At 34.7% G+C, this 22,296-nt stretch overlaps 2 protein-coding genes across 3 annotated transcripts; both read right to left on the bottom strand.

The window, feature by feature from the left end:
- Window positions 1–580: 580 nt before the first annotated feature.
- LOC127808116 (uncharacterized) lies at window positions 581–9,966 on the bottom strand. The gene is made up of 5 exons (XM_052346494.1): window positions 9,767–9,966; window positions 2,769–2,898; window positions 2,441–2,641; window positions 1,890–2,057; window positions 581–1,351 (listed from the first exon to the last, which is right to left on the bottom strand). Exons 1-5 carry the CDS (start codon window positions 9,898–9,900, stop codon window positions 908–910), a joined length of 1,077 nt encoding a protein of 358 aa, XP_052202454.1. The 5' UTR covers window positions 9,901–9,966; the 3' UTR covers window positions 581–907.
- A 4,123-nt stretch (window positions 9,967–14,089) lies between these two features.
- On the bottom strand, window positions 14,090–15,910 carry LOC127808311 (transcription factor MYB77-like). Of its 2 annotated transcripts, XM_052346801.1 has the most exons (3): window positions 15,758–15,910; window positions 15,466–15,673; window positions 14,090–15,086 (listed from the first exon to the last, which is right to left on the bottom strand). In XM_052346801.1, the coding sequence occupies exons 2-3, from the start codon at window positions 15,623–15,625 to the stop codon at window positions 14,275–14,277; spliced, it is 972 nt and encodes a 323-aa protein (XP_052202761.1). In that variant the 5' UTR covers window positions 15,626–15,673; window positions 15,758–15,910; the 3' UTR covers window positions 14,090–14,274. The 2 variants fall into 2 exon arrangements, with proteins under 2 accessions (XP_052202761.1, XP_052202760.1); XM_052346800.1 differs by having other exon boundaries at window positions 15,466–15,904.
- Window positions 15,911–22,296: the final 6,386 nt, after the last annotated feature.

The raw sequence follows: 22,296 nt of genomic DNA, 5'->3' as shown, positions 1-22,296 counted from the left end.
ATTGAGGCGTTCAAGGTGTTCGACAGACCAATTACCTAACAATTTTCTTATAATTGCATAAAATAAAATTCATTTATTACAAAACAAACTTGCATAAAATTTTTCAGTTTTGTTTTCATGCCATTAAAAATATAAATTTTACTTAAATTTGACAAAAAAAAGAACTATTATGTCATGCGCAAATTACAAACTCATATGCGTATAAATTTAACCCTTAAATCAAGGGGTAAAATCCACTTAGGCCACTTGTGTTTTATGCCAATTTTACAGACATCCCAACCCCATATGATTTACTTTTAGTATTTTAGATCTCTCTTTAGATATATATTTTTACTTTTTTTATAAACAATCCCTTTCCTTAGGCAAAAAAATGTGTTTAAAAAAATAAATCAAGGACCTAAAATTCTAAAAATAAACCACATAAGATGTCTGCAAAATAGCTTGATTCACAGGGAATCTAAATTAAATTTTTACCCTTTAAATAAACAAAAGGGTGACAGTTTTGCCTCCAGTTATTATTAGAATTAAAGAGTCTGTTTAAGTTTGAGAAACGCAAAAAGATCAATATTTGATAAGAAACTGAGAAAAAGTCAGAAGATTCTCCTTTCGAGGACATCCAAACAACAATGTTACATAGAAGAATAGTATGGGAGACAGTCTGTACACAAAAATTACATAACAATATAATTTTCCCATCTGTTTAAGAAGAATGAAACTTAAAAGACACACATACATCAAAGTTTTAGATCTTGAAAGTAACAAGGTGCCTGACAAGAAGCCTAGTGAAGCTAAACGTTTTACCAGATAATGTTACCATTAGGCTCACAGTCACATCCATGTGCATAGCAAGTAGTGAAACTTAACCCACCAAGAAAAAAGGGAAAAAGAGCAAGGCCAAAAATCTCACTCAGAACGAGTACTCTTTCAAATCTGCTTTGGAGCCACCCCTGTCCATGTCGACCATGTATTCTTCTGCAGTCAGTGCAGGGAGTTTATGAGCCTTGCGCCTAACGTTATTCTTATGCCAATCACTTAAACAGTGCTCTTTGAACTGCGTCGTTCCCCCCGGCACAAGGGCATTGCATGTGCTGCACTTCTTTTGCTCTCCCTCTCCCTTGGCACTTTCGCTTGTGCCAGAGATCTTATGTTCCTGAATTCTTGCGCTTAGTTGGGCCACAGAATCCGAGCTTTCCCCGGGTAGGCTTCCTGGCACATCCTCATGATCATCATAATGATCCACATTCGTATCCCCTTTAAAATGTACAGAAACTGCGAGAATTTCCAGCCTGCCCTGCAGATTCCTCACCAAGGCATCACAGTCCCGGAAAAAACCTGGCTCCATTTCGAATATCTGCACAACATGAATGTTCAGGAACAATTAACGTGGATAGTCAAATCTGCATATAACGTTATGATAAATATTTATGGTCTGCTTTATGCACTAAAGAATTTGCCTATGAGAGATTATGCAATTAAAAAAACCAAACATAGTATCAAACAGAACAACCGACTAGTGCAGATATAGGAAACACATGTTGTAGCCATGGTTGAATAGATTCACTAGTTCAGCCAACCAGGTAGGAACAAATCAATAAATATCAACTGATATACTAAACAAATAATTGACCAAAGAAGTTCGGTCTTCTTTCTTCCGATTCATAAGCATACTCATGCCAAGCACCAGCATTATTAAGCTTACTCTACCCCATTTTTTGTACATACCATGTTAAGGGGAACAAGGGAAGTATCACTTTGTTGAATTTGTCAGATGAAAATCAAGTAACCTTGTATCAAAACTTGAATGACCAAGGAAGCAAGAAGCCAAAAACTACTTTAATCCTGGCATAAAAATTGATGCTGCTATTATGGGTTCATGTCTCTATACTTACAATGAAAAGCTGACTTCCAGATTCATCCTTTGAAACCACACTAGCATTCCAGAAACTGAATTTCTCCATAACAGAAGAAAGCTTTTGTACCGGTACTGTTAATCGTAGTCTCATTGGAGACCGTTTTATAGGAAAGTGCTTTTGTAGCTCACGGATAACATCCAGTGCCTGCAATGCCATAGAATTAGCTGAAGTATGTATTGTTTAATGTCCATCAATTTCCCGAAAAGTAATTGCATTTCAGCAGTGTAACAGAGGCATGACTGTAACATTTAAGATGCATGACATCATAAAGTAGACAAAAAACAACAAATCAAAGCAGTGAATTCCAACAAGAATTAACTGAGAAATAAGAACTTGCTAGTGGAATAACTACTTGCAGAAAGTGAGCTTAAAATGTAAAGCATGCCTATATTAAAAGAAATTGCATGTTCCATTTGATGTGCCTAAGAGTTTGACAGCAATACATACCAATTCTGAGCAGGAAAATTAGCTGAAACCTGGAAGACCACAAATCTCTTGCCAACCTAAAGCAAAACAAATAGACTTACCTGCTTTTTTGAGCTACCATGTGGATCAACAGCAAAATGAATTTCATGCATTAGACGTTCAATCATGCTAATAGTATAAGGGTGTTGAGTCTCAGGATTAATAGTTTTCTGCATAACTATTGTTGCAATATCTCGAAACTGACTTGATAACTGAGATTCCCTTTCCTTTCCAGCAACTTGCAGTTCCCCTTTGTCCAAAATCTGACCGCATTTACATCAGTTAACCACCACTTTTACAACAAACTAAGTTTGGCTAAGCAAATCAAAAAGCTTACTCTTTCACAGAATGAAATATTTCAAATTCAAGTAATAATGCTTATTAACTGACCTCCAAGCATATTTTTGTCTGATCATCAGTCCCGAAAGCAGCCATCAAATCTTTTGTCTTGGCAAGAACCCCTTTGGAAACATTTGAGTAAACAGTGTGCGACTGCAACACTTCATCCAAATCCTTCTCTCTATTTCAGAATGTTTAGATGTTAGCAATTTAACATTTATACAGCCTAGCAAGAGTACAGAGAGATTAAGGGGAGATCAGGTTATTGAAAAATATAATGAAAGAAGATGCAAATGCTGACTTTTGTTTCTCAAATTCACTGCCTGAACTCCATGGTAGGTATTGTTAATTCTGAAAACTAAAAAAGTGTTTGTTCTCCTACATGAGGATTAAGCACGGCAACCGCTTAAACAAACTAAAAGCCAAAATGGCACAAACCTAATACAAAAGAAAGAAGAAACAAAGCCAAACACTAACAACTACAATAACTCATCATCAGCACCTTATTCTAACCAAATTAGGGTTGGAGTGTCATGGCCCGAAAGGGGGCCCATAATCAGTGCCTATCCTTAATGAACCATAGACATCATGAAAATAATAACAGTGACCAATAAAATAATTGAATCATAACAAAATCCATTCCATAAACAAACTGAATAGCTGTTTATAGATTCTATGCCTGTAATATCTGGAGCAAACTACTACTAACGCCCATAGAACAATGGGTATACCAATTAAATAAGCAAGCTAATCTGAAGTGAACTGAACTAACTTCCTCAAACCATCAGAAGTGTCGCTTTCCATGGTGGAACTGTGACAAGAAAATTATAAGTATATAGAATGGGTCAAAACCAATGAATAGACAACATATATCATGGGAAATCAGGGCAAGCAATGCACGAGTTTTTATATAAGAAAGCTTCCAGATGAAATAAAATCAAGAAAATTATTTTCTCAATTTAAAACAGTAAAATTCTGATTCTGTTTTATCTTAAAAATGATGAAAACGATTTTAACATAATGAAATCTAAAATCAGATAAATGACATTAACTTTGGAACAACAATACTAGGAAAATCTTCACATTTTTTACAGAAGAACATTCCTCCATCTGCTATACTTTCTTGCATGAATTGTAAAACTAATTGTATTAGGTTTCCATGCTTAGGATTGTTGCCATAGTGACACAAAAGCATTCCTTGAATAAAGTTAAAGAACGTCAGTTCATCTCATACCACACACAAGTTGAAGAAAATATGGTTATTTATATGCCATGAAAAAAGACTTATCAAACAATTTACTTGTCAGCACTCTCATATCTCATCTATAGTTTTTCATTACTAAGCTGAATCTAATCATCATTCATAGAGTAGGAAGACTATGTTGAGGTTTGAATAAGCCTAGCTGGATGCTTACTGTCTCCAGTGTTCAGACTATGTAATGCAATAAATTAAGACACAATAGGACATCAAATTATTATAATCACAACTCATTTACAACCTTTTTTCCACCATGAGCAACCTCAACCACAGATAAATGAAACATTCAACTGAACATATATTTGTGTGGTTGGAGCTGCTTATGATGGAATAAAAATGGTAAATTTTAATGTAAAAATATATTAAGTGTCTTAACATATAGCTTACCTTGGGTATGGCACTTTTAACTGTAACCAATCTGATTTAGTCAATAGTTCAATGTCTTTCCAGTTTCCATATAGGTTAGATGAGGAATCTGATTTTGTTTAACTGTTATACATGTTGTAAGATATATGCTACTCTTAAATTATACAGTTCTCATATGTTTCTGTTATGTTCAATTTAGAAGTAAAACTTAATATATGTTTTTCACATGTTCTGTCAAAATGAGTTGTGATATCATATTTTGATGTCTCTGCATACTATTATTATGTCTTAATTTGTTGCATTATGTAGTCTGGATATGGAGATGAAAACCCAGGTAGACTTACTCAAATCTCAACTCAATCTATTTACTCTATGAAGGATGATTTGATTCTGATTACAGAATAAAAAACTATAGGAGAGATATAAGTGTCAACAGGTAAATTACTAGATAGGTCTTTTTCTGCCAGGTCTTTTTTCATGCCATACAAGTCAACTTATTTTCTTCAAGTTGTATGTGGTATAAGATGAACTGAAGTTCTTTAACTTTAATCAAGAAATCTTTTTATGTCACTATCGCAATAATCCTAAGAATAGCAACTGAATATAATTGATTTTACAATTCATGCAAGAAGTGAACAAAGAAAGCGCAGCCTGATGGAGTAAGGTTCCTCTGTAAAAGGTGTAAAGAATTTCCAAGGATTGTTGTTCCAAGGTTAATGTCCCTTGCTTCATCTAATTTTTCAGATTTCATGACTTTGAATTTTATATTGACGAAAAAAAAATGATATTTGTTCTTAAGAAGATTTCACTGGTGTTTATTGCATGTTGAAGGCATAGTTTTAATTCAGGAAACTAGAAAATAGGAACTCTTAATTGGAATTATGGGACATTAGAGTCTAAAAGTCACAGGTTAAATAGAATAATAGTTTTAATTCATGAAACTAGAAAAGAAGAAAACTTGTAATTATAATTGTTGGGAGACACTTCAGAATAAAGTGATAGATTAAACAAAACATGATGGTATACCTAGAACTTTATTGACTATAAATAGACTGTCATGGCCTAAGCCTGACAACACTCTTCCTCCCAATTCCGATATGAATTAGAAGGACCCAAATGCCCAAAATAGGAAGTCCCAAAACTGGTACCTTGCTCATGGCCCCCTTTAAATTCTCAAATGCCTCCTTTGCCCTTGGGCCCCAATTAAAACTTACTTTCTTCAATAATTCGGTTAAGGGTTTGCTAATTACCCCATAAGTCTTCACAAATCGGAGGTAAAATCTTGTTAACCCCAAAAATCTCCTTAAGGCTCTCATCGAAGTTGGCCTTGGCCAGGACACCATGGCCCCTGCCTTTCGGCTGATCGGTACTCACTCCTCCGTTTGATATAATGTGCCCCAAATATTCCACTTACCCTTGACCAAATGTACACTTAGATTTCTTAATAAAAAAACTGGTGGAATTTGAGGATGTCAAGGACAGTTCTAAGGTGGAGTAGATGTTGTTCAAAAGAGGGGCTATAAATGAGTATGTCATCAAAGAATACTAATATGAACTTTCGAAGATAGGGCTAAAAAATTCTATTAATGAGAGATTGAAAAGTGGTTGGGACATTGGTGAGCCCAAATGGCATCACCAAGAATTCAAAGTGCCCATGCTGAGTTCTAAAACTTGTTTTATGGATATCCTCAGGTTTCATCCTAATTTGGTGGTAACTCGAGCGTAGGTCAAGCTTAGAAAAGAACTGGGCCTTGTGTAGTTCATCATCCAAGAGATCTTCTACCAAGGGAATAGGGAATTTATCTTTGATGGTTATAGCATTCAATTGGCGGTAATCCACACAAGACCGCCATGTTCCATCCTTCTTTTTAAACAATAGGACAGGGGAAGCAAAGGGACTTTGGCTTGGTCTAATGATGGATTGTTGAAGCATTTCTCTCACCATTTTCTCTATTTCATTCTTTTGGATTGGGGGGCAATGATAAGTTTTGATGTTAACAAGCTTAGTGTGCGGTTTTAAGTTAATAGAGTGGTCATGCATTTGGGTAGGAGGGAGTGATTGGGGTTCAATGAAAAGATCCTCGTATTCGACTAGCAATTCATTAAGGAGGTTTAAGTGATGTACCTGATCGGGCATCCCTTGGGGTGCACTAACCGTTAGGTAGATCTCCCTTGCAATGCTAGTTCTCCTCGTACCTCCTCAGTTGCCACAATTGAAAAGAGTTGTGCCAGCTGCCCCCACTATCCCTTACCCTCTGTAATCTCTTCCCTAATGTCATCTTGCATGTTCCCATCTCTTTTTCTCCTGATAAAGTCATCTTCCTTCCCTCTTTCTCAAAAGATATCTCCATCCGGTTAAAATCAAAACTGATGGGGCTAACCCCTTTCATCCAATCCACTCCCAAAACCACATCATAGCCACCTAACTGTAGTAGTGTCAGATCTGTTTCAAATTTCTCTCCTTGCATCTCCCGACAAAAGCCATGCAGGCTGATTTGCTCAACACCCTTTGGCCATTAGCCAATATCACACTCAAAGGTGGAGTCCCTATGAGTTGACACTTCAACCTCTTTGCTGTGCTTTCATCAAGAAAGCTGTGGGTACTCCCACTGTCTATTAAGATCATAAGATCGCTGCCCTTAAATTGCCCCTCCACCTTGATCATTTTATTGGCTACTCCCTTCAATGTGTGTGTGGAGATCTCTCCATTGTCCTCTGCTCTAACCTCCCCACTGTCTCCTCTTCATCCCCTTCCAATAGCAGAATTTGCCTCTTGCATGGGTGCCCCGGATGGTACTTGTCACCACATCGAAAGCAAAGGCTAGCCAACCTCCTTTGCTCCCTTAATTGCTCCCCGTAAGGAACTGAGCTTGATCCACCTACACACCTCACCCCTTGGTTCCCTTTTGCTACATCTCGATGGTAACTCTTTCCCCTAACAGGGCTTGTTCCCAGAGCCACCCCTCTTTGTTGTTGCCTCTGTTTCTTCATCAATGCCTCTACGGACATTTCTTGTAATCGAGCACTTTCAGAGGCTTGCTCCACTATCCTTGGTCTCATCATTTTGACCATTGGTCGTAACTCCTCACTCAGGCCACTCAGAAAGCTTGACACAAAGTAAGCTTCTGATAAATGAGAGTTGTGGCAAACCATGAACGACCTTAATTCTTCAAACTTTTGTAAATAAGCCTCAATGCTCCATGTTTGCTTGAGCTTATTAAACTCTTCTATCGTATCTACAATACTCCTCTCCCCAAATCGCTCACATAATTTTTCAGAGAACTCTTCCAATGTGTAGTCCTCCCTCACACTAAGGCACCCCTAAAAACCAGGCATCCACTGCTTCATTGAAGTAAGCAGTGGCCAACGACACCCTCTGCCCCCTGGGGATGTTGTGCCAATTGAACAACCTTTCGCATTTCCTTAACCACCACCAAGGCTTAGCTCCTTCGAATGCCGGTATCTCCATCCAGGGCATGAAACCCCAGGGGATGGCCACGAGGCTACTCATTTCCTTTCTCTACCCATAAATCCCTCCAATCCTTCCTTAGGCTCTACCTCAATCTCTGAGGTTCCTTCTCTCCTGTTCATTCTATTTCTCGGCAGTATGGGATCATCCCTTTCACGTGGAGGAAAGTCAGGAGCCATTCTTACCGTGTTTTGACAAGTAAACATGAGCATAAACTGTTGTATCTACGCCCCCATGTCTTCTCGAAACCTCACCATGGACCCCTCCAATCTCTGTTCCATTCCTTCTAGTGAACCTTTCAGCTTGCGATCTATTGCCATGATTGCCTCATGGTTTCTTTCCCCTCGGATCTCCAATTGGTCAATCCTACCTTGAAAATCCGACATAGTTGAGCTGTCTTGCTGCAACTGTCTCAAAATTCTTCATGCGGGTCCCTTCCACCATCGCACCAATCTAGCAGTTTCAGCCGAGAACCGATGCTTTGATACCAAGATTGTCATGGCCTAAGCCTAACAACACTCTTGCTCCCAATTCCGATATGAATTAGAAGGACCCAAACGCCCAAAATAGAGAGTAGAAACAGAGAGAAAGAGAAGAATGAGTGAGAACAGAGAAGAGAGGAGAGAAACCGTGAGAATTCTGATATTTTTCATAATGCATTTCCCCCTTGTACGAATAGGAGGATATACACCAATGTCTGGGAGGAGAGATTCTCCTGCTAGGGTGGGCCCTACACCCCTAACAAACTCGGGATTCTCTAACCCCCTTGCACATGGCAGTAACTATCTTCTTCTAGGAATTACAGCAGTAAAATAAGGAAATTAACTACTATCTTAGGAATTACAGTAGTGAAAATAACAAAAAGCAATAAATAGCAACAAGAAAAAATTAAAAATAACTCTGGGAAGGTTTTTCTCGTGACATAGACAGAGAAAATAGTAGGAGTGGAAATTTCTAGATGCGTAACAGTAACCATGTCCAGCGTTATTTTTACATGGCCACAATTAAAAGTTGACGAGTGTTGCAAACATATAATATACAAACTAATTTGAAAGGAGAAAGGTATATGGGATATTGTACGGCTAGTTTTGTTACATGGCAGAAGTGTTAGGCATGTTGAGAGAGAGAGAGAGAGAGAGGGGGGGGGGGGGGGGGCAATAAATGAAAAAAAAAAGGGAAGCTAGAAGATGATTTCAGAAGATAAAATAATAGGAAATGAATAGGAAGTTAAAGTGCCACCAGTTGAATATCAGAGGAGGGCCAACTGAACTAGTTCATCTTATTTGCTAAAAACATGGAATGATTCCATCCAAGTTATGGCACCAAAAGAAGAAGATGGAAGAGTAGACTGACAAAAACACGATTACTGCAATTTCAAAAGGCACAATTAAACTTGGAATTTTTACAACGATACAGGTTGAATAGAATCAATTGGAGAAATTTATTCCATGTATTCTTATAAAATATCTGCGATTAGAGATTACTGAGTGAGTTGACTCAATCACACCCTTTTGAAATGATTTCAAAAATATTTGAAGAGAACAGGAGAAGTTTTTAAAATCTAAAACCACTACTCTTTTAGACTTAACGTTATTTAAATGCCAAGCTACTTCTAGGAAGAATTTACAAGGATGAAATACAAATTTCAAGCACATAGAGCAGAGGATTATAGTCCCCACTAAGCAACAGACAAGAAAGTAGAACCAGAGCGACACAACAGTCTGAAATTTCGTCACTTTGAACCAAATACACGAAGAATACACGACTGGAATTAATCATTTTTACAATACACGCATTCCAATTGGCGTGTGAAATAAAAAACACTTGGCATTTTGGTTCGCCTCCGGTGCCCTAAGATCAGAAAAATTTCCAACAGCCGAGCGAATTGGATTATTGGAGCGAGTTAAGAGCAAAATACATTCAAATAAATAGAGAAGAGAGGGGGGGGCAGCTTACACGCCGGAGCGCCAGGAAAGGACCTTGTTCTTGTAGCAAGCGATCTCGAATCGGACGCCGTGCTTCTTCAGCCGAACCACCGCCACGTTCGTCAGCCTCTTCTGCCCTATGGGCTGCACCAGCGTTTTCGACATCTCTCTCTCTCTCTCTCTCTCTCTCTCTCTCTCGTATGCGTTCCCGAATGCTCTGTTCCAGAAAGCAGAGCTGAAACGATGAACAAAAAGGGCGTGGTTAAGCAAAGTAATGATGTCCACGGTCTACTTAGGTTATGTACGGATAGCTTGTTTTACTACATCACCTCTTATCAAAATTAAAAATTTTTAGCCCCAGGGCATATAGCGAAGTGATAAAAATTAGGCTGAAAGCTTGTTTAGAGGTTCTTAATATGGGTTCGAGTTATGGGAGAAACAGAATATTTCTTTTTGAGAGAAGATTTTAGGAGTGATATTAGTGATGCTAAAGTCTACCACCTTGATCATTTTAGTATATCCCTAAATTTACCTTTTCAGTGTAGCTCTAGGGGTAGGATGATCTCAGTAATTGAGTGTAATTCAAAAAAAATAAAAAATAAAAAATCTTATAACAATGATATTTAATTCTAAAAATTATATAATTATCAAATATATCTTCAAAAATTATTTTAAGTAAAAACACTATATAAAAATAAAATTATATTTAAGTTTCAAATAAAATTAATTCAACAAATGAATGACTGATGACAACAAATTTTTATATATGACATTATGTAATTAAAAAAAATAAGAATATTGTATATATAATAGTACCTCTTATTTTTGTATAATAGAAATAATTTTTATCATTTTAAACGAACATGTCATTTCTTTTCTTGGTAACAATCAAATGATCTTTTGTGAAAATCTCATTTACATTCCATTATTCTCCATCTGTCCAACTAAACATTAGATTAGTGAGTAATTTAGGGTTACTCTCTCAACTCAACCTGGTTGAGATGAGTTAGAAGGCCAAACTCACAACCTTATAAATTTAATCAGGTGATCAATGTGAGTTTATTCAGGGGACGTTTGTTAAAATGAGCAAGATAAGGTGATATCAAGATAAGATTGGGATACTTTCCGGACCAAGATATGGAATGATCAAGATAAGGCCGGGAAACATTCCAAGATTTCTATAAGACTGTTTGTTAAATTTTTTAGAATCCATTGATAACTGTATTTTTTCTTTCCACATGTTTGTTAATACATATGATAAGCACCAAGATAAAGGTTTTTTTACCAAAATATCCCTATTACCAAATTTATGATTAAAATAGTATTTTATGATTAATATGAATTGTCAAAAAAATTAAGATTAAAATTAAAAATAATATTTTATTTTCTAAATTCAAGTTCAAAAATAAATTTAAAAAGAGTTGAAAAGTATAAATAATAATTGTTAGGATTACAATAATTCCACCTACATAATTAAAAATAGCCAAAACATATTTTCATAATAGATAATAAAATATAAAATTAAATAAAATAATTTAAAAATTGATGAAATGAATTATATTAGTTAATAAAATATATATATAGAGAGAGAAATTTAAATTTCAAAAATTAATGAAATGTATAATGTCATTTAAATTTTAAAAATTGTCAAAACATATAATAATTTAAAAATATATTAAATAATATTAATTATAAGAGATAAATAAATAAGTTTTTTAATAAATTTAAATCTTTAAAATGCATTAAATAGCATTAACTATCTTACGAGGGGTAGATAAGTAATTGAGGCTTATCTTGAAAGAGCCAGATAAATTTATCCGATGGGGGAGGTCGGATAAATTTATCTTGAAAGGGGGAGATAAGAGGTCATGTGATGCCTTTTTCGGAAATGGCTAGATAAGCTTAACAAACACGTTGGAAAGATCAAACATCCGGAATGCTTCCCATATCTGACTTTTTTTCCCTCTTATCTTAGTTAACAAACACCCCCTTAAGTGATAATGCTTTAAGTTTTGTATTGTTTCAGCAATTTTTGTCCATGATAGCTAGGAAATCAAACCCAGTTTCAAACTAAATTAACGAAAATGCTATTTAGATATTTAAATTTAATATTGGTAATAATATTTTATATTAATATCTTATATATATTCTATATCATGTTAATATAAATGTATATGATATTAATACAAAATTTCAATCAAAATACCAAACTTAAATGTTTAAATAGTATTTCACTAAATTACATCAAATCTGGTAACAAATTGATTTAATTACATTAGAATGCTTTGGATTTTAGGTCTACTTAGAATTCATGAACATTCAGGCAAAAACATTTATTTATTAACTTCTTCCGAATTACTCGATAAGGTAATTTAAACGAATCAATTATGATATAAGTTAATTAAGATAGATAAGAACTTTTGAATTACTTGACAAGGTAATTTAGACATATCAATTATGATATAAATCAATTAAGAGGGATTAAAACTTTAGACCTTTCACTTTGATATGTCGTTTAAGTTGTTTTATTCTCTTCTTCGTGTTTAATTTATTTTTATGTTAATATTTTCTTTTAAGAAATTAAAAATTATACATGTTGTCTAACAATGTTAATTTTTGTTTTTTAAAATTTTAAAAATAAAATTTCAGGTATTGAACTGAAAATGGGAAGTGTTAAGGCTAGCTTAGATTGTGATCATGCAAATTCATATTTATATTTGTTAAATAGATAAGTACATGATAATTAGGCATTAATTAAGTAAATTTAAATTAATTAAATACTAATTAAATTAAAATGAATCAAAATAAAAAAATAAAAAAATATTCACTAGATAGATAGAGTTTCTTCTCCTATATTCCATATCCTTCTCTTCATCTTTCCTTTATTAGTGTAAGTGGGTTTTGGAATGAACTTATATCAACAATAAAATATGATCACAGCAAGGCACCCATTGACAATCATTATTTATTTAAAATTTTGTCTTGACTTATATGTTATAATTTTCTTATTTTCTTCTCAAAGAAAAGATGACCTAATTCACCATGAAAACTTATTAACAAAGAAATACAATGTCACCTATCATACTAAGAAACCACAAACCATGTAATTCAATTGGGATTATTATATAGAGTTCATAGGTTTAAGATGCACGCAAACCCATAAATAAATAACGATATCCAAATTAAAAAGGAATTGATCCTATTGGGCAACCCACAAATAAAAACTTTTTAAGTACTATAACATCATTGTTAAAAAGAAAAAAAAAAAAAAAAAGAAGAAGAAGAAACAATCCTGTTGAAAGGTGAAATTTAAAGCATTGTCGACGTCGATGAAGATTTTTCTTCCCACAAAAATCAGCATTTATCTACCTACTTATAGTTGTACTTTTGCTAGATGAGGGTACAATTAATAGACAACAAACTAAAAACAAAGGATAAGTATCGATCTCATGGTTAGCTACAAAAATTACATCTCTAGGAGCATTTGGATCTATATATCTATATATATGGAGAGACAGAGGTAGACAAATAATCATCAAAAACGAAATCTAGGAATCCCATTTAGTGATATAAAACCAACTATATATATATATATTATACAATTATATAGTTGAGGTTGGATAATGCAGAATATCGAACAGATAAATTTATTGTTATAATATCTTTAAATGCTAACTCAGTGTATATAAAGTAGTAGATTTGACCATATAAAGCGAGTACAAGAGCTCACACCATACACTACAAGGGAATATTTAGGGTGACAGACCCATTTTTATAAACAGTAATTGTGATTTAAATTAAACATTCTTTAGTGAAAGAAATCTCTTATAGTCATGTCCAAAAAAAGAAATTCTAAATAATATAAGAATAATTTCAAATATCACTGAAATAGATTGACAACATGTTCTCTTGTACCACCAGTTCAAGCAAATCATATATATATACGTAGATCGATGAAAATAATGCTAGTGCCACAAATTTTTCACCTCTTTGAAAGAAAGAAAGATATATATATATATATATATATTAACTGAGTTGTTGTTTCAGTCAACCAGAATCCATTAAATTTTGATCCAACAAGCTGCAATCATTGACATTGCTTCTATACATATTTCTCTTACAAGTCTTCATACAGTTAGATGTTTACTCATTGGCATATATATGGAGCAAGATATATAAGTAAAATTGAAGCCCTTTTCACGTCTAGTTCTATTAACCTAGCTGGAAATTAACATGCTCTAGCTAGGTCTGCTGATTCTTCTGAAGTTTAATAATTAGCTACATTAATTCAAATCTCAACAGGTTCCATATATAATCAATCAGTTTAATTAAATAACAGCTAAACCTGCGGCGAATTTGAATTAATTAAAGATGGGTTCTCGATGGATGGCACCCATGGGCATGCAAATTAAAGAAAATGCAAATGTGCTAGCTAGCCAATAATTAGCTTAATTATTAGCTGTTCATGCTACAAATAGTATAGATAACACGAGCAGAGTTAAATAATTAAAATTAGCAAGCTAGGCCTTAATTTGGGGTTCAAGAAGAGATTCCCACGCCAAGAAAATCGATGAAGGGAATGTCTCTCTGCTTGATGGACTCATCGGCGACTCCACACTCTTGCTGATCATCATCGGCATTAGTACTCTCCCTCTCCCTCATCTTTCCAAAATTGAGGAACTGACGATCTCTCTTCATCATCACCCCTCCAGGAGTTGATGACCCGGTTCCATCGACAACTCTGAAGTACCCGAAAGGACTTGAAACAACCCTCTTGTAGCTTGGGAGCTCGATCAATGGACTCGAACGGCGGCAGCCACTACATGCTGAAGAATTGATGTAATTAGGTTTAAAGTTTGAAGTGCTATTTGAGCTCTCAGCAGTGCAGTAGTATGAACCGGGGTTGAGATCCAACATTGCTGAAGAAGAAGATGGTCTGGTACCGAAAGAAGCACTCCAAGTAGGGGGCAAAGAAGATGGCAACACAGTGAAAATTCCATCTTTGTATGGGGCTTGGAAATCAAACAACCTCCGCCTGCTGCTTCTCTCAAAGCCGCCACAGTGATCTTCTTGGGTTAATCTTGATGAGTTGTCATCGCCGCCAAAAGCATCCTGGAAGCTTCTTTTACCGCAAAGCTTGGATTGTTCTCTTTGCTTTCTCGCCATGATCACATGCCAGTGGTTCTTGACGGCGTTGTCGGTTCGACCCGGGAAGAGCCGAGATATGAGCGCCCACTTGTTGCCATGGATGCGATGAGCCGCGAGAAGCCTCTCTTCTTCTTCTTCAGTGAACGGCCTCCTGTTGATTCTGGGGTCTAGTTGATTGAACCATCTCAACCTGCAACTTTTACCTGTATTTAGCATTTCAAAACCCATCTCAGGAAAAAGCAAAACAGATGATATATAATAATATATAAACAAGACTTAGAGAAGAAGCAATATGTTTGGATTGAGAATTATCAGAGAATCCAAGCTATATATAATCCTACTACTTCGAATCGGCTGCATAAATATTTCATAATCTCTCTAATTAATTATTTCCATCTACAAGACCTTATCTTCTTCTGTACATAAGATCCTTATAACTGAAATTAATTATACCCCAAGAGAGATGAAGAGAAAACACAACAAAATCGAACAGACGGAAGTTACATTAATTCTAATTCTAGTACTATTATATGTATATATGGATGAATCTATCTATCTATCTATCTATATATATATACATACCTGATCGGCCTTGGAGCTTCTCAGCAATGGAATTCCAGTTCTGGGGACCGTACTGTTCGACGAGCTGCCGGAGTTTCTCATCCTCTGCGGGTCTCCAGTGTCCACGAGGACAGGTGTTCCTTGCATCATCGCTTGAAGCACATCCTGCAGTTTCATCCATGGCGGCAAAGGTGGTTGATGATGATGATGATGAATTAATAATTAATTCCTGAACATCAAACAGCTAGCTTAGCTAGAGATAATTCCAGGGACAAGACCGGATTTAAAGGAGGAGAGAAGAGAAATTGCGCACCAAACAGAATAAGGAGGAGGAGGAGGAGAAGAAGAAGAAGAAGAAGAGGAAGAAGAAGAAGGACAAGTGGGTTGGTTTAGGGTTGTGGATGAGCAGTCACTTTTGTTGGTTTTACACGACTCATTTTGAGCCTTGTTTCTCTGTATTACCACTGACCCCTTCTTCCTTTGCTATTGGCCTATGAACCTCTTGTCAATTATTCCCACCTAGCTAACTATATATATATAGAATTATATATATATATAGAATTTTTGTGCAAGATCTTGAACAGATCATAACGATGATGTATATACGTTTATTTACAAAATGTTCGATGTTATCACAAAAATATGTGAAGTTATTAGTGTTAGTAGTTTGGTCATTTAAAAGTGAATGAATCCAATAGTGTCGCATTAAGTCTATTCCTAGAGTGGTCTAGTAGGTTTTGCTTTTTTTTTTTGTTAAAATAGTGTTTGTTAATCAAGATATCAACTAGAAAAGTGAGATATGAAAAATATTATAGATAAAAATATTTTTTATTATATTTGTTAAATTTATCTGACAACCTATTAAAAAAAAGTTACCTAATTTTTTATTTGAGATTATTCAGACAAATTTATCTCTTCTCCCTCTAGATAAATTTATCTAAAATTTTACAGATAAAAAAAAATAACCTATATGCCCCTTAATGTATTCCGAAAATTTTAACAAATAGTCTGATAAAAATTTTAAAATATTTTTTAATTTTATCTTAACCATTCCACATTTTGATCCAAAAAACATTCCAACATTATCTTGGTACAATTTTATTTTGCTAATTTTAATAAAAGCTACCTAAATAGGTTCATTTCCTAAGTGCTGTTTGGCCTTTGTAATTATTTTCTCTCTATGTAAAAAAAAGAAAAGAAGAAATCTATTCCTATAATGGCATCATCATCTCTATGTATGGATGTAGATTTGAAAAGAACAACCAACTAAAATGAAGTATAATTACCTAAACATTACTTTTAGGCCATTTTCTAGTATTAATATGAAAATTTGTATATATAGCTTTGAATTACCTCCTATTGATCAATTACATGCATGGACCCTGCCAGCTCTAGTTGGAGAAGCTTGTTACTTGTAATTTTGGTTTGCTTTTCTCTTTTATTTTTTCTTTTTTTTGGCTAATTGTGATTTTGGTTTGGTTTTGGTCCTTAATATCACTTCGTTTTTTTTTTTTTTTTTTGTCTAAGTAAAATGTTTAACCTGGACAACACTATAGTTGCCATCTTTTGAGCTGACGCCCAATATCAACGATTACTAACCTTATTAAGCCAATATGTATTAGATTCTTTCCCATATATCTTAATCAGTGATCTTAAAATCTTCCCCACTTAACAATATATTTTAGCAGTTTTGGCCTCTTCAAGAAAGTGCAACCACTTTCTAAGGTCATTTTCACCATTTTTTTGAGGATTTTAGATCTTTCCATGGCTCCCACACACCCTCAAGGATGATTGTCCAGGTTCTTTGGACTGCTAAATCGATTGGAGTAGATGTTTTTTTTTCTTTTTAAATGCATATTGAGTGCAAATCTATTATCTATGTAAGATATGCGATGACAAATGTACTTAATTAATGAACTAATCTACAAGCTTGTAACCCTTATTAATTGGATTTAGATGGATTTGGTGTTGGTATACTTCGGGTTTTCTCCTATATTTTCTCACGTAGTTGAGGGTAGTTGTTGGCTTAATTCATTTCATCTTTTGTTGGATCCTATGGCTGTAGCTTTTAGGATCTGATTTTATAAAACCATTGGCTTGGCTCTCTACTAATTCAATCATTTTACCAAGCTAAAGAAAAAAAAAAGTTTCATCCAATGTCCCGATTTGATACTCTACTTCTCTCCATTAATGATAAAATCATCCATTCCTTCATTCTTAAGATGCTCACCACACGTACAAGCCAAAGTTAACTTGCGTGAGTGGCAATCTTGTTGCGGACAACTATCAGAATCTCACGTTTGAACCTGTGATACCTAGTCTTTGTTCAAGGTTGACTTCAACTATAGGATATCACTAGATAACAACCCTTTAAATGAACACTTAGTACACAAGCCCTTGGCCATCATAAGGTTATAGTTTAAATAATATGCTTGTTAAAATACCTTAATCCCTAGCCACCCTCTCCTCAAATACTATCATTTCTACCTGCACTAGCCCATTCCTCTTGCGCCTTATTTTTGAAGCCCTGCTATCTCAGTGAGAATCATTTTTCTTTTTGGCACTCTTAGCAACCCAACCTTCTTGTTCTTGCTGGTGATTATTTGATCGTATTGAAGGCACAAATGAAGGCCCCAAATGATTCGATGCTGTTGTGAGGCTATGGTTTGGAGTTCCAATTTTTGGATTTGGAGATCTAACTGGTTCTTGGACTTTTGAAGACAGCGTCATTTTGTTCCACATGTTTCTAACTTTTTTAGTTTTAGTTCTAGAAGCTAGAGTGGGTGTTTATCAGCCCGAGATGCGTAGCCTTTGGTGCCTTAATTAGTTTTTTTTTTTCCTTCTAGTGTTGGTGGTGACTAACATTGGAAGGTCTTGTCTTTTTTGGTTTTTTATTGTAGGTCATTGGATCTAGCTGGTCTTGTCGTTTTAAGTGAGAAGAGACAGGGGGTTGGGCATGAAGATGCCAAGGATTTTCTATTTTTCATATGGGTAAATTTCACACGCTATTAAGAAGTTTGACTAAATTATATCGACCATTGTTATGTTTTTAAAAATGGAATAAAACTCCCATAAATTTTATAAATGTGGGTCACTTAACCTTCTACCTTTAAAAAACATTTATTATTATTTTTTAAATTCTCCAAAATATTTGTCTCGACTATTATTATAAAAAAAGAGAATTAAAAATTAAAAAAAATTACAAGTGGCTGGTGATGCGATCATTTGATCACCTACAAATATGGGTCTAGGTTCAACAAACCTAGGATTACCCAGAAAATTTAAGTTCGACAATCTTGGATATTTTTGAGTTTGAACAAATTCATTTGGGATTGAGTTATTCCACCGTTGTTGAAAGTTTGGGGTTTCTGATGGGGTTTAATAAAAAACCTCAATAGAGAGAGAGATAGACCTATTCTTATATTTTTTTCATCATTTCCAACTAACATCCCAAATTTACAGGCAGCGTCTCACTATCTTTGATAAACCCATCAATCGATCAAACCATCTGTTTTTGAGTTCAAAATTAAGATTTTCAAACCCATATTTCTAGGCTTATTAACGAGGATTTAGAAAGACTTATCATCGAATATCACCTCTACGTACCATCATTGACACATCTCTGTTGCCCCATCTCCACCACAAGGTGGTGTGGTTTAAACCCCAATATGCTATTGCCATTGGTAGGCAATAAGGGAAGGACCCGTCATCTCATGTGATAACCCATCTTTGATGACAAATGGCTTATTGCTTTCCATCAACATGAAAGAGTGTGAAAAGAAAATAGATAGAAGGGTAAGGAAAAGAGGAGGAGAAAATGAGAAAATATCTTTAAATATATAAGGGCAAAATACTCAGTTTGCTACGTCAGTTAATGACAAGGAAGGTGTATGTTATTTTTAAAAACACATTGTAGTTGATGCAATTTAGTGAAAGCTCAGGGGTGGTGTGTATAATTGATGTTGTTTATTATTCTTATTTTGTGTGTTTATTTATTGATGTTTTGTTTAGTAGAGTCGACTGATTTCGTGGTTGTTAGGTTGGTGCTATTTATTCTACAAATATATATATATATATATATGGCCGGTCACGATTGTACTCTTTAGAGAGTATTGACATGAGGATGAGTCAATGCATGTTCCCTGCAGCCATGGCTTAGCAGTAAGTCTCGAATTTCAATTCCTTACCTAACTTCACACAAGTAATCATCTCTGGACTTATTGCTTTATTTTGGTATAATTATACAGTTTATACTATTAGACGGTTGAATATATATTGTTAGGTATTCATCGTTAGGTGTTTGTTGTGTGGTATATTCTTCAAAATTTTCAGCCCGAACTAATTTCTCTTGAGTATTCATGTGTTTTAGTATAAGTCCACTTCATATGTTATCCAATACCACAAAAAAAAAAGAAAAAAAGAAAGAAAGATTGACAAGTCCACCTCTTGGAGAGTTTTCATTATTTTTGTATCTTGTGATCACATTTCTTGGAGTTTATTCAATCAGTTGGTTGCTTGCAGCATGCAATTGTGGGGTGAAAGAGAGTGACGAACAGTTAACCAGTCTTGATGGCTAATTAATCAAATTGCCGTGTGAGTATGGCATCAATTTACCCATATATATATATATTATATATGGGTAAACCATCTTCTTGGATATAGATATAGATTTTGCTTCCATGCAGATGGCAAGTCAAATGCAAAGGTAATTTGAGAGATTTTGTGCAACGTACATATATATATATATGTATATATATAATATTAAAATTGATTTCTTAACTGACTGATACTCCAGACTCCACGAAATCAATGAAACCTTGTTTTTCTTGGCATCCAAACATGCTTAGAATAGCTTATCTATTAACATCACAATTGATCAAGGAAACAAGACATCGCCTTAACGGTGGGTGTCAAATAAACATCGACCTTCTGTAACAGGTGGATTTGCTGGTTCATCCGACAAACTTGAGGGGTCTCATCTTTCCATTTGTGTTGGCTCTTTTCAGCTTCTAGCTAGCTTAATTATGGATCATAGATCAGAATCCTTTGACCCATTCATAACTGATCATTGGTTCAACTTAATTGGAATACGTCCATGTGCTACTTATTAATTTTGGATACCATTTTTGTAATTGTAGAATTGTTATTTATGGTTTAAGTTTTTTTTTTTTTTTTTTTTTATGTTTTTTTGCTAGAATGGGAGTCATAATTAAAACCAAGGCAAAAACTCACACTGGTCGGGCACACATGCATGAAGACGAGCTCAGGCCAAACCAAGGACTCCTAAGAGCACAAGAAGACTGAACCGAATGCCTTGATTGCAAACCCAACCCCACCTAATTAAACAACCCAGAACACACCATACACTACACATAATAAACAGAACAACAGCATAAAACCAAACAGAAACATCAAACAAGAATCGAAAGGTCAAATCACAACCATGAGGAGCTCTTTGGGAAAATAGAACAGCAAATCTAAGAGCAGATGAGAGCAAGCCTAGAGTGACAGTTACCCTTAGGGGAAAGCAAAAGTTCGGTTTACCCCAATTAACTGAACTGAATCGATTGAACTTGTCAATTCGATTTGATTTTTTTCTTGCATCGGTTCAGTTTAGTTTATTTTTTTCAAAAGTTTGATTTTCAATTTTAGATTCAATTTTTTGGTTGAAAAAACCGAACTAACCGAACTGACGAACTTTAAAACGATATTGTTTTGATAATTATAAAATGAAGTCGTTTTCTTTAGTTTTGTATGTTTGTTATTGGTTAATTCGGTTTTCTTCCCCTTCTTTTTGTGTTTCTTTGGTTTAATCGATTCAATTTGGTTTATATGGTTTTGGTTCGAATTTTTTGATTATTAGTTAGTTTGATTTTTTAAATTAATCGATCAGTTCGGTTCGATTTTGCTCCTCGATTCTATTTAATTAGTTAATAAATTTTGATTAGTTCAATAACCAAACTAACCATTTGCACACTCCTAATTACTATCTTAGCGGCCCAAGGCCAGACCCAAAAATTGCATTACTAGAGAATAGGGCAAAGTAAAGCATGACATGGCATTCCCAAAATGACATCATAAAGAAACATAACTAATTACCATCAAGATCCCGACCTAAGGGTTTCCTATATCCTATGTGTTGGATCTTTAATTAGGTGTCAACAATAAGACCTATTTACATTATACAAAACCAAGAACAAAAATTACAGAAAAAAAAAATAGAAGAACACATACACAAGAACACAAGATTTACGTATTCAGATTCCTTTAAGGAATCTTACATCATGGCAAGGGTTGTTCTCCTAGTCAATCCACTCAATAATGAATTGGAACTTACAGAATAACATAAGTACGCTCACAATATTCATCCAGAACTTTTCAGAGTACAAGCTCTTACCCGAGCAACCCGACACTCACAGTTTTCTTTCGTTTCTCAATCCCAATGTTTAACACTTAGAGAAATTAGGATACAATAGCTTCTTCATGTTGTCATTCATCCTTGTTATGTTTCTATTTATAGAGGAATTCCTAGCTTCGATAATTTTTATGAAGGTTAGTTGTTTATAGTTAGATGTTTAGGATATATCAATTAGCTGTTGGAGTTGTAGTCCTTGACAGCCAAAATAACTTCTAATGACTAACATACTCAATTTTGAGTCATCCAACCAACACTATGGGTGAGACACCAAGGGAGAGGGCATGGTTGGTTAGAAGTTATGGAATATTGTCCAAGTAACTTTGCATGATAGAAACAAGTTGACAACAAAGATGTCGATTAGAGCAGTAATAAGGAATAAAAAAAAAAATAACAAGGCTTGTAGATGATCATAAAGGAGGGCAAGCGACAAAAAT

Source organism: Diospyros lotus, chromosome 8 (genome assembly GCF_014633365.1).
Source record: "Diospyros lotus cultivar Yz01 chromosome 8, ASM1463336v1, whole genome shotgun sequence".
Taxonomy (NCBI): domain Eukaryota; kingdom Viridiplantae; phylum Streptophyta; class Magnoliopsida; order Ericales; family Ebenaceae; genus Diospyros; species Diospyros lotus.
Note: the sequence above shows the minus strand (reverse complement) of the source record. Positions and strands in the feature narration are given on the sequence as shown.

Bases quoted from the DNA above. Each gene is read 5' to 3' on its own strand.
- LOC127808116 (XM_052346494.1), bottom strand. From the start codon at position 9,900: ATGTCGAAAACGCTGGTGCAGCCCATAGGGCAGAAGAGGCTGACGAAC. The intron at 2,899-9,766 runs GTAAGCTGCCCC...ATTCTGAAATAG, and splicing joins CTTTCCTGGCGCTCCGGCGT to AGAGAAGGATTTGGATGAAG. The intron at 1,352-1,889 runs GTAAGTATAGAG...CATGTTGTGCAG, and splicing joins CTGGAAGTCAGCTTTTCATT to ATATTCGAAATGGAGCCAGG.
- LOC127808311 (XM_052346801.1), bottom strand. From the start codon at position 15,625: ATGGATGAAACTGCAGGATGTGCTTCAAGCGATGATGCAAGGAACACC. The intron at 15,087-15,465 runs GTATGTATATAT...TGCTAAATACAG, and splicing joins GAAGCTCCAAGGCCGATCAG to GTAAAAGTTGCAGGTTGAGA.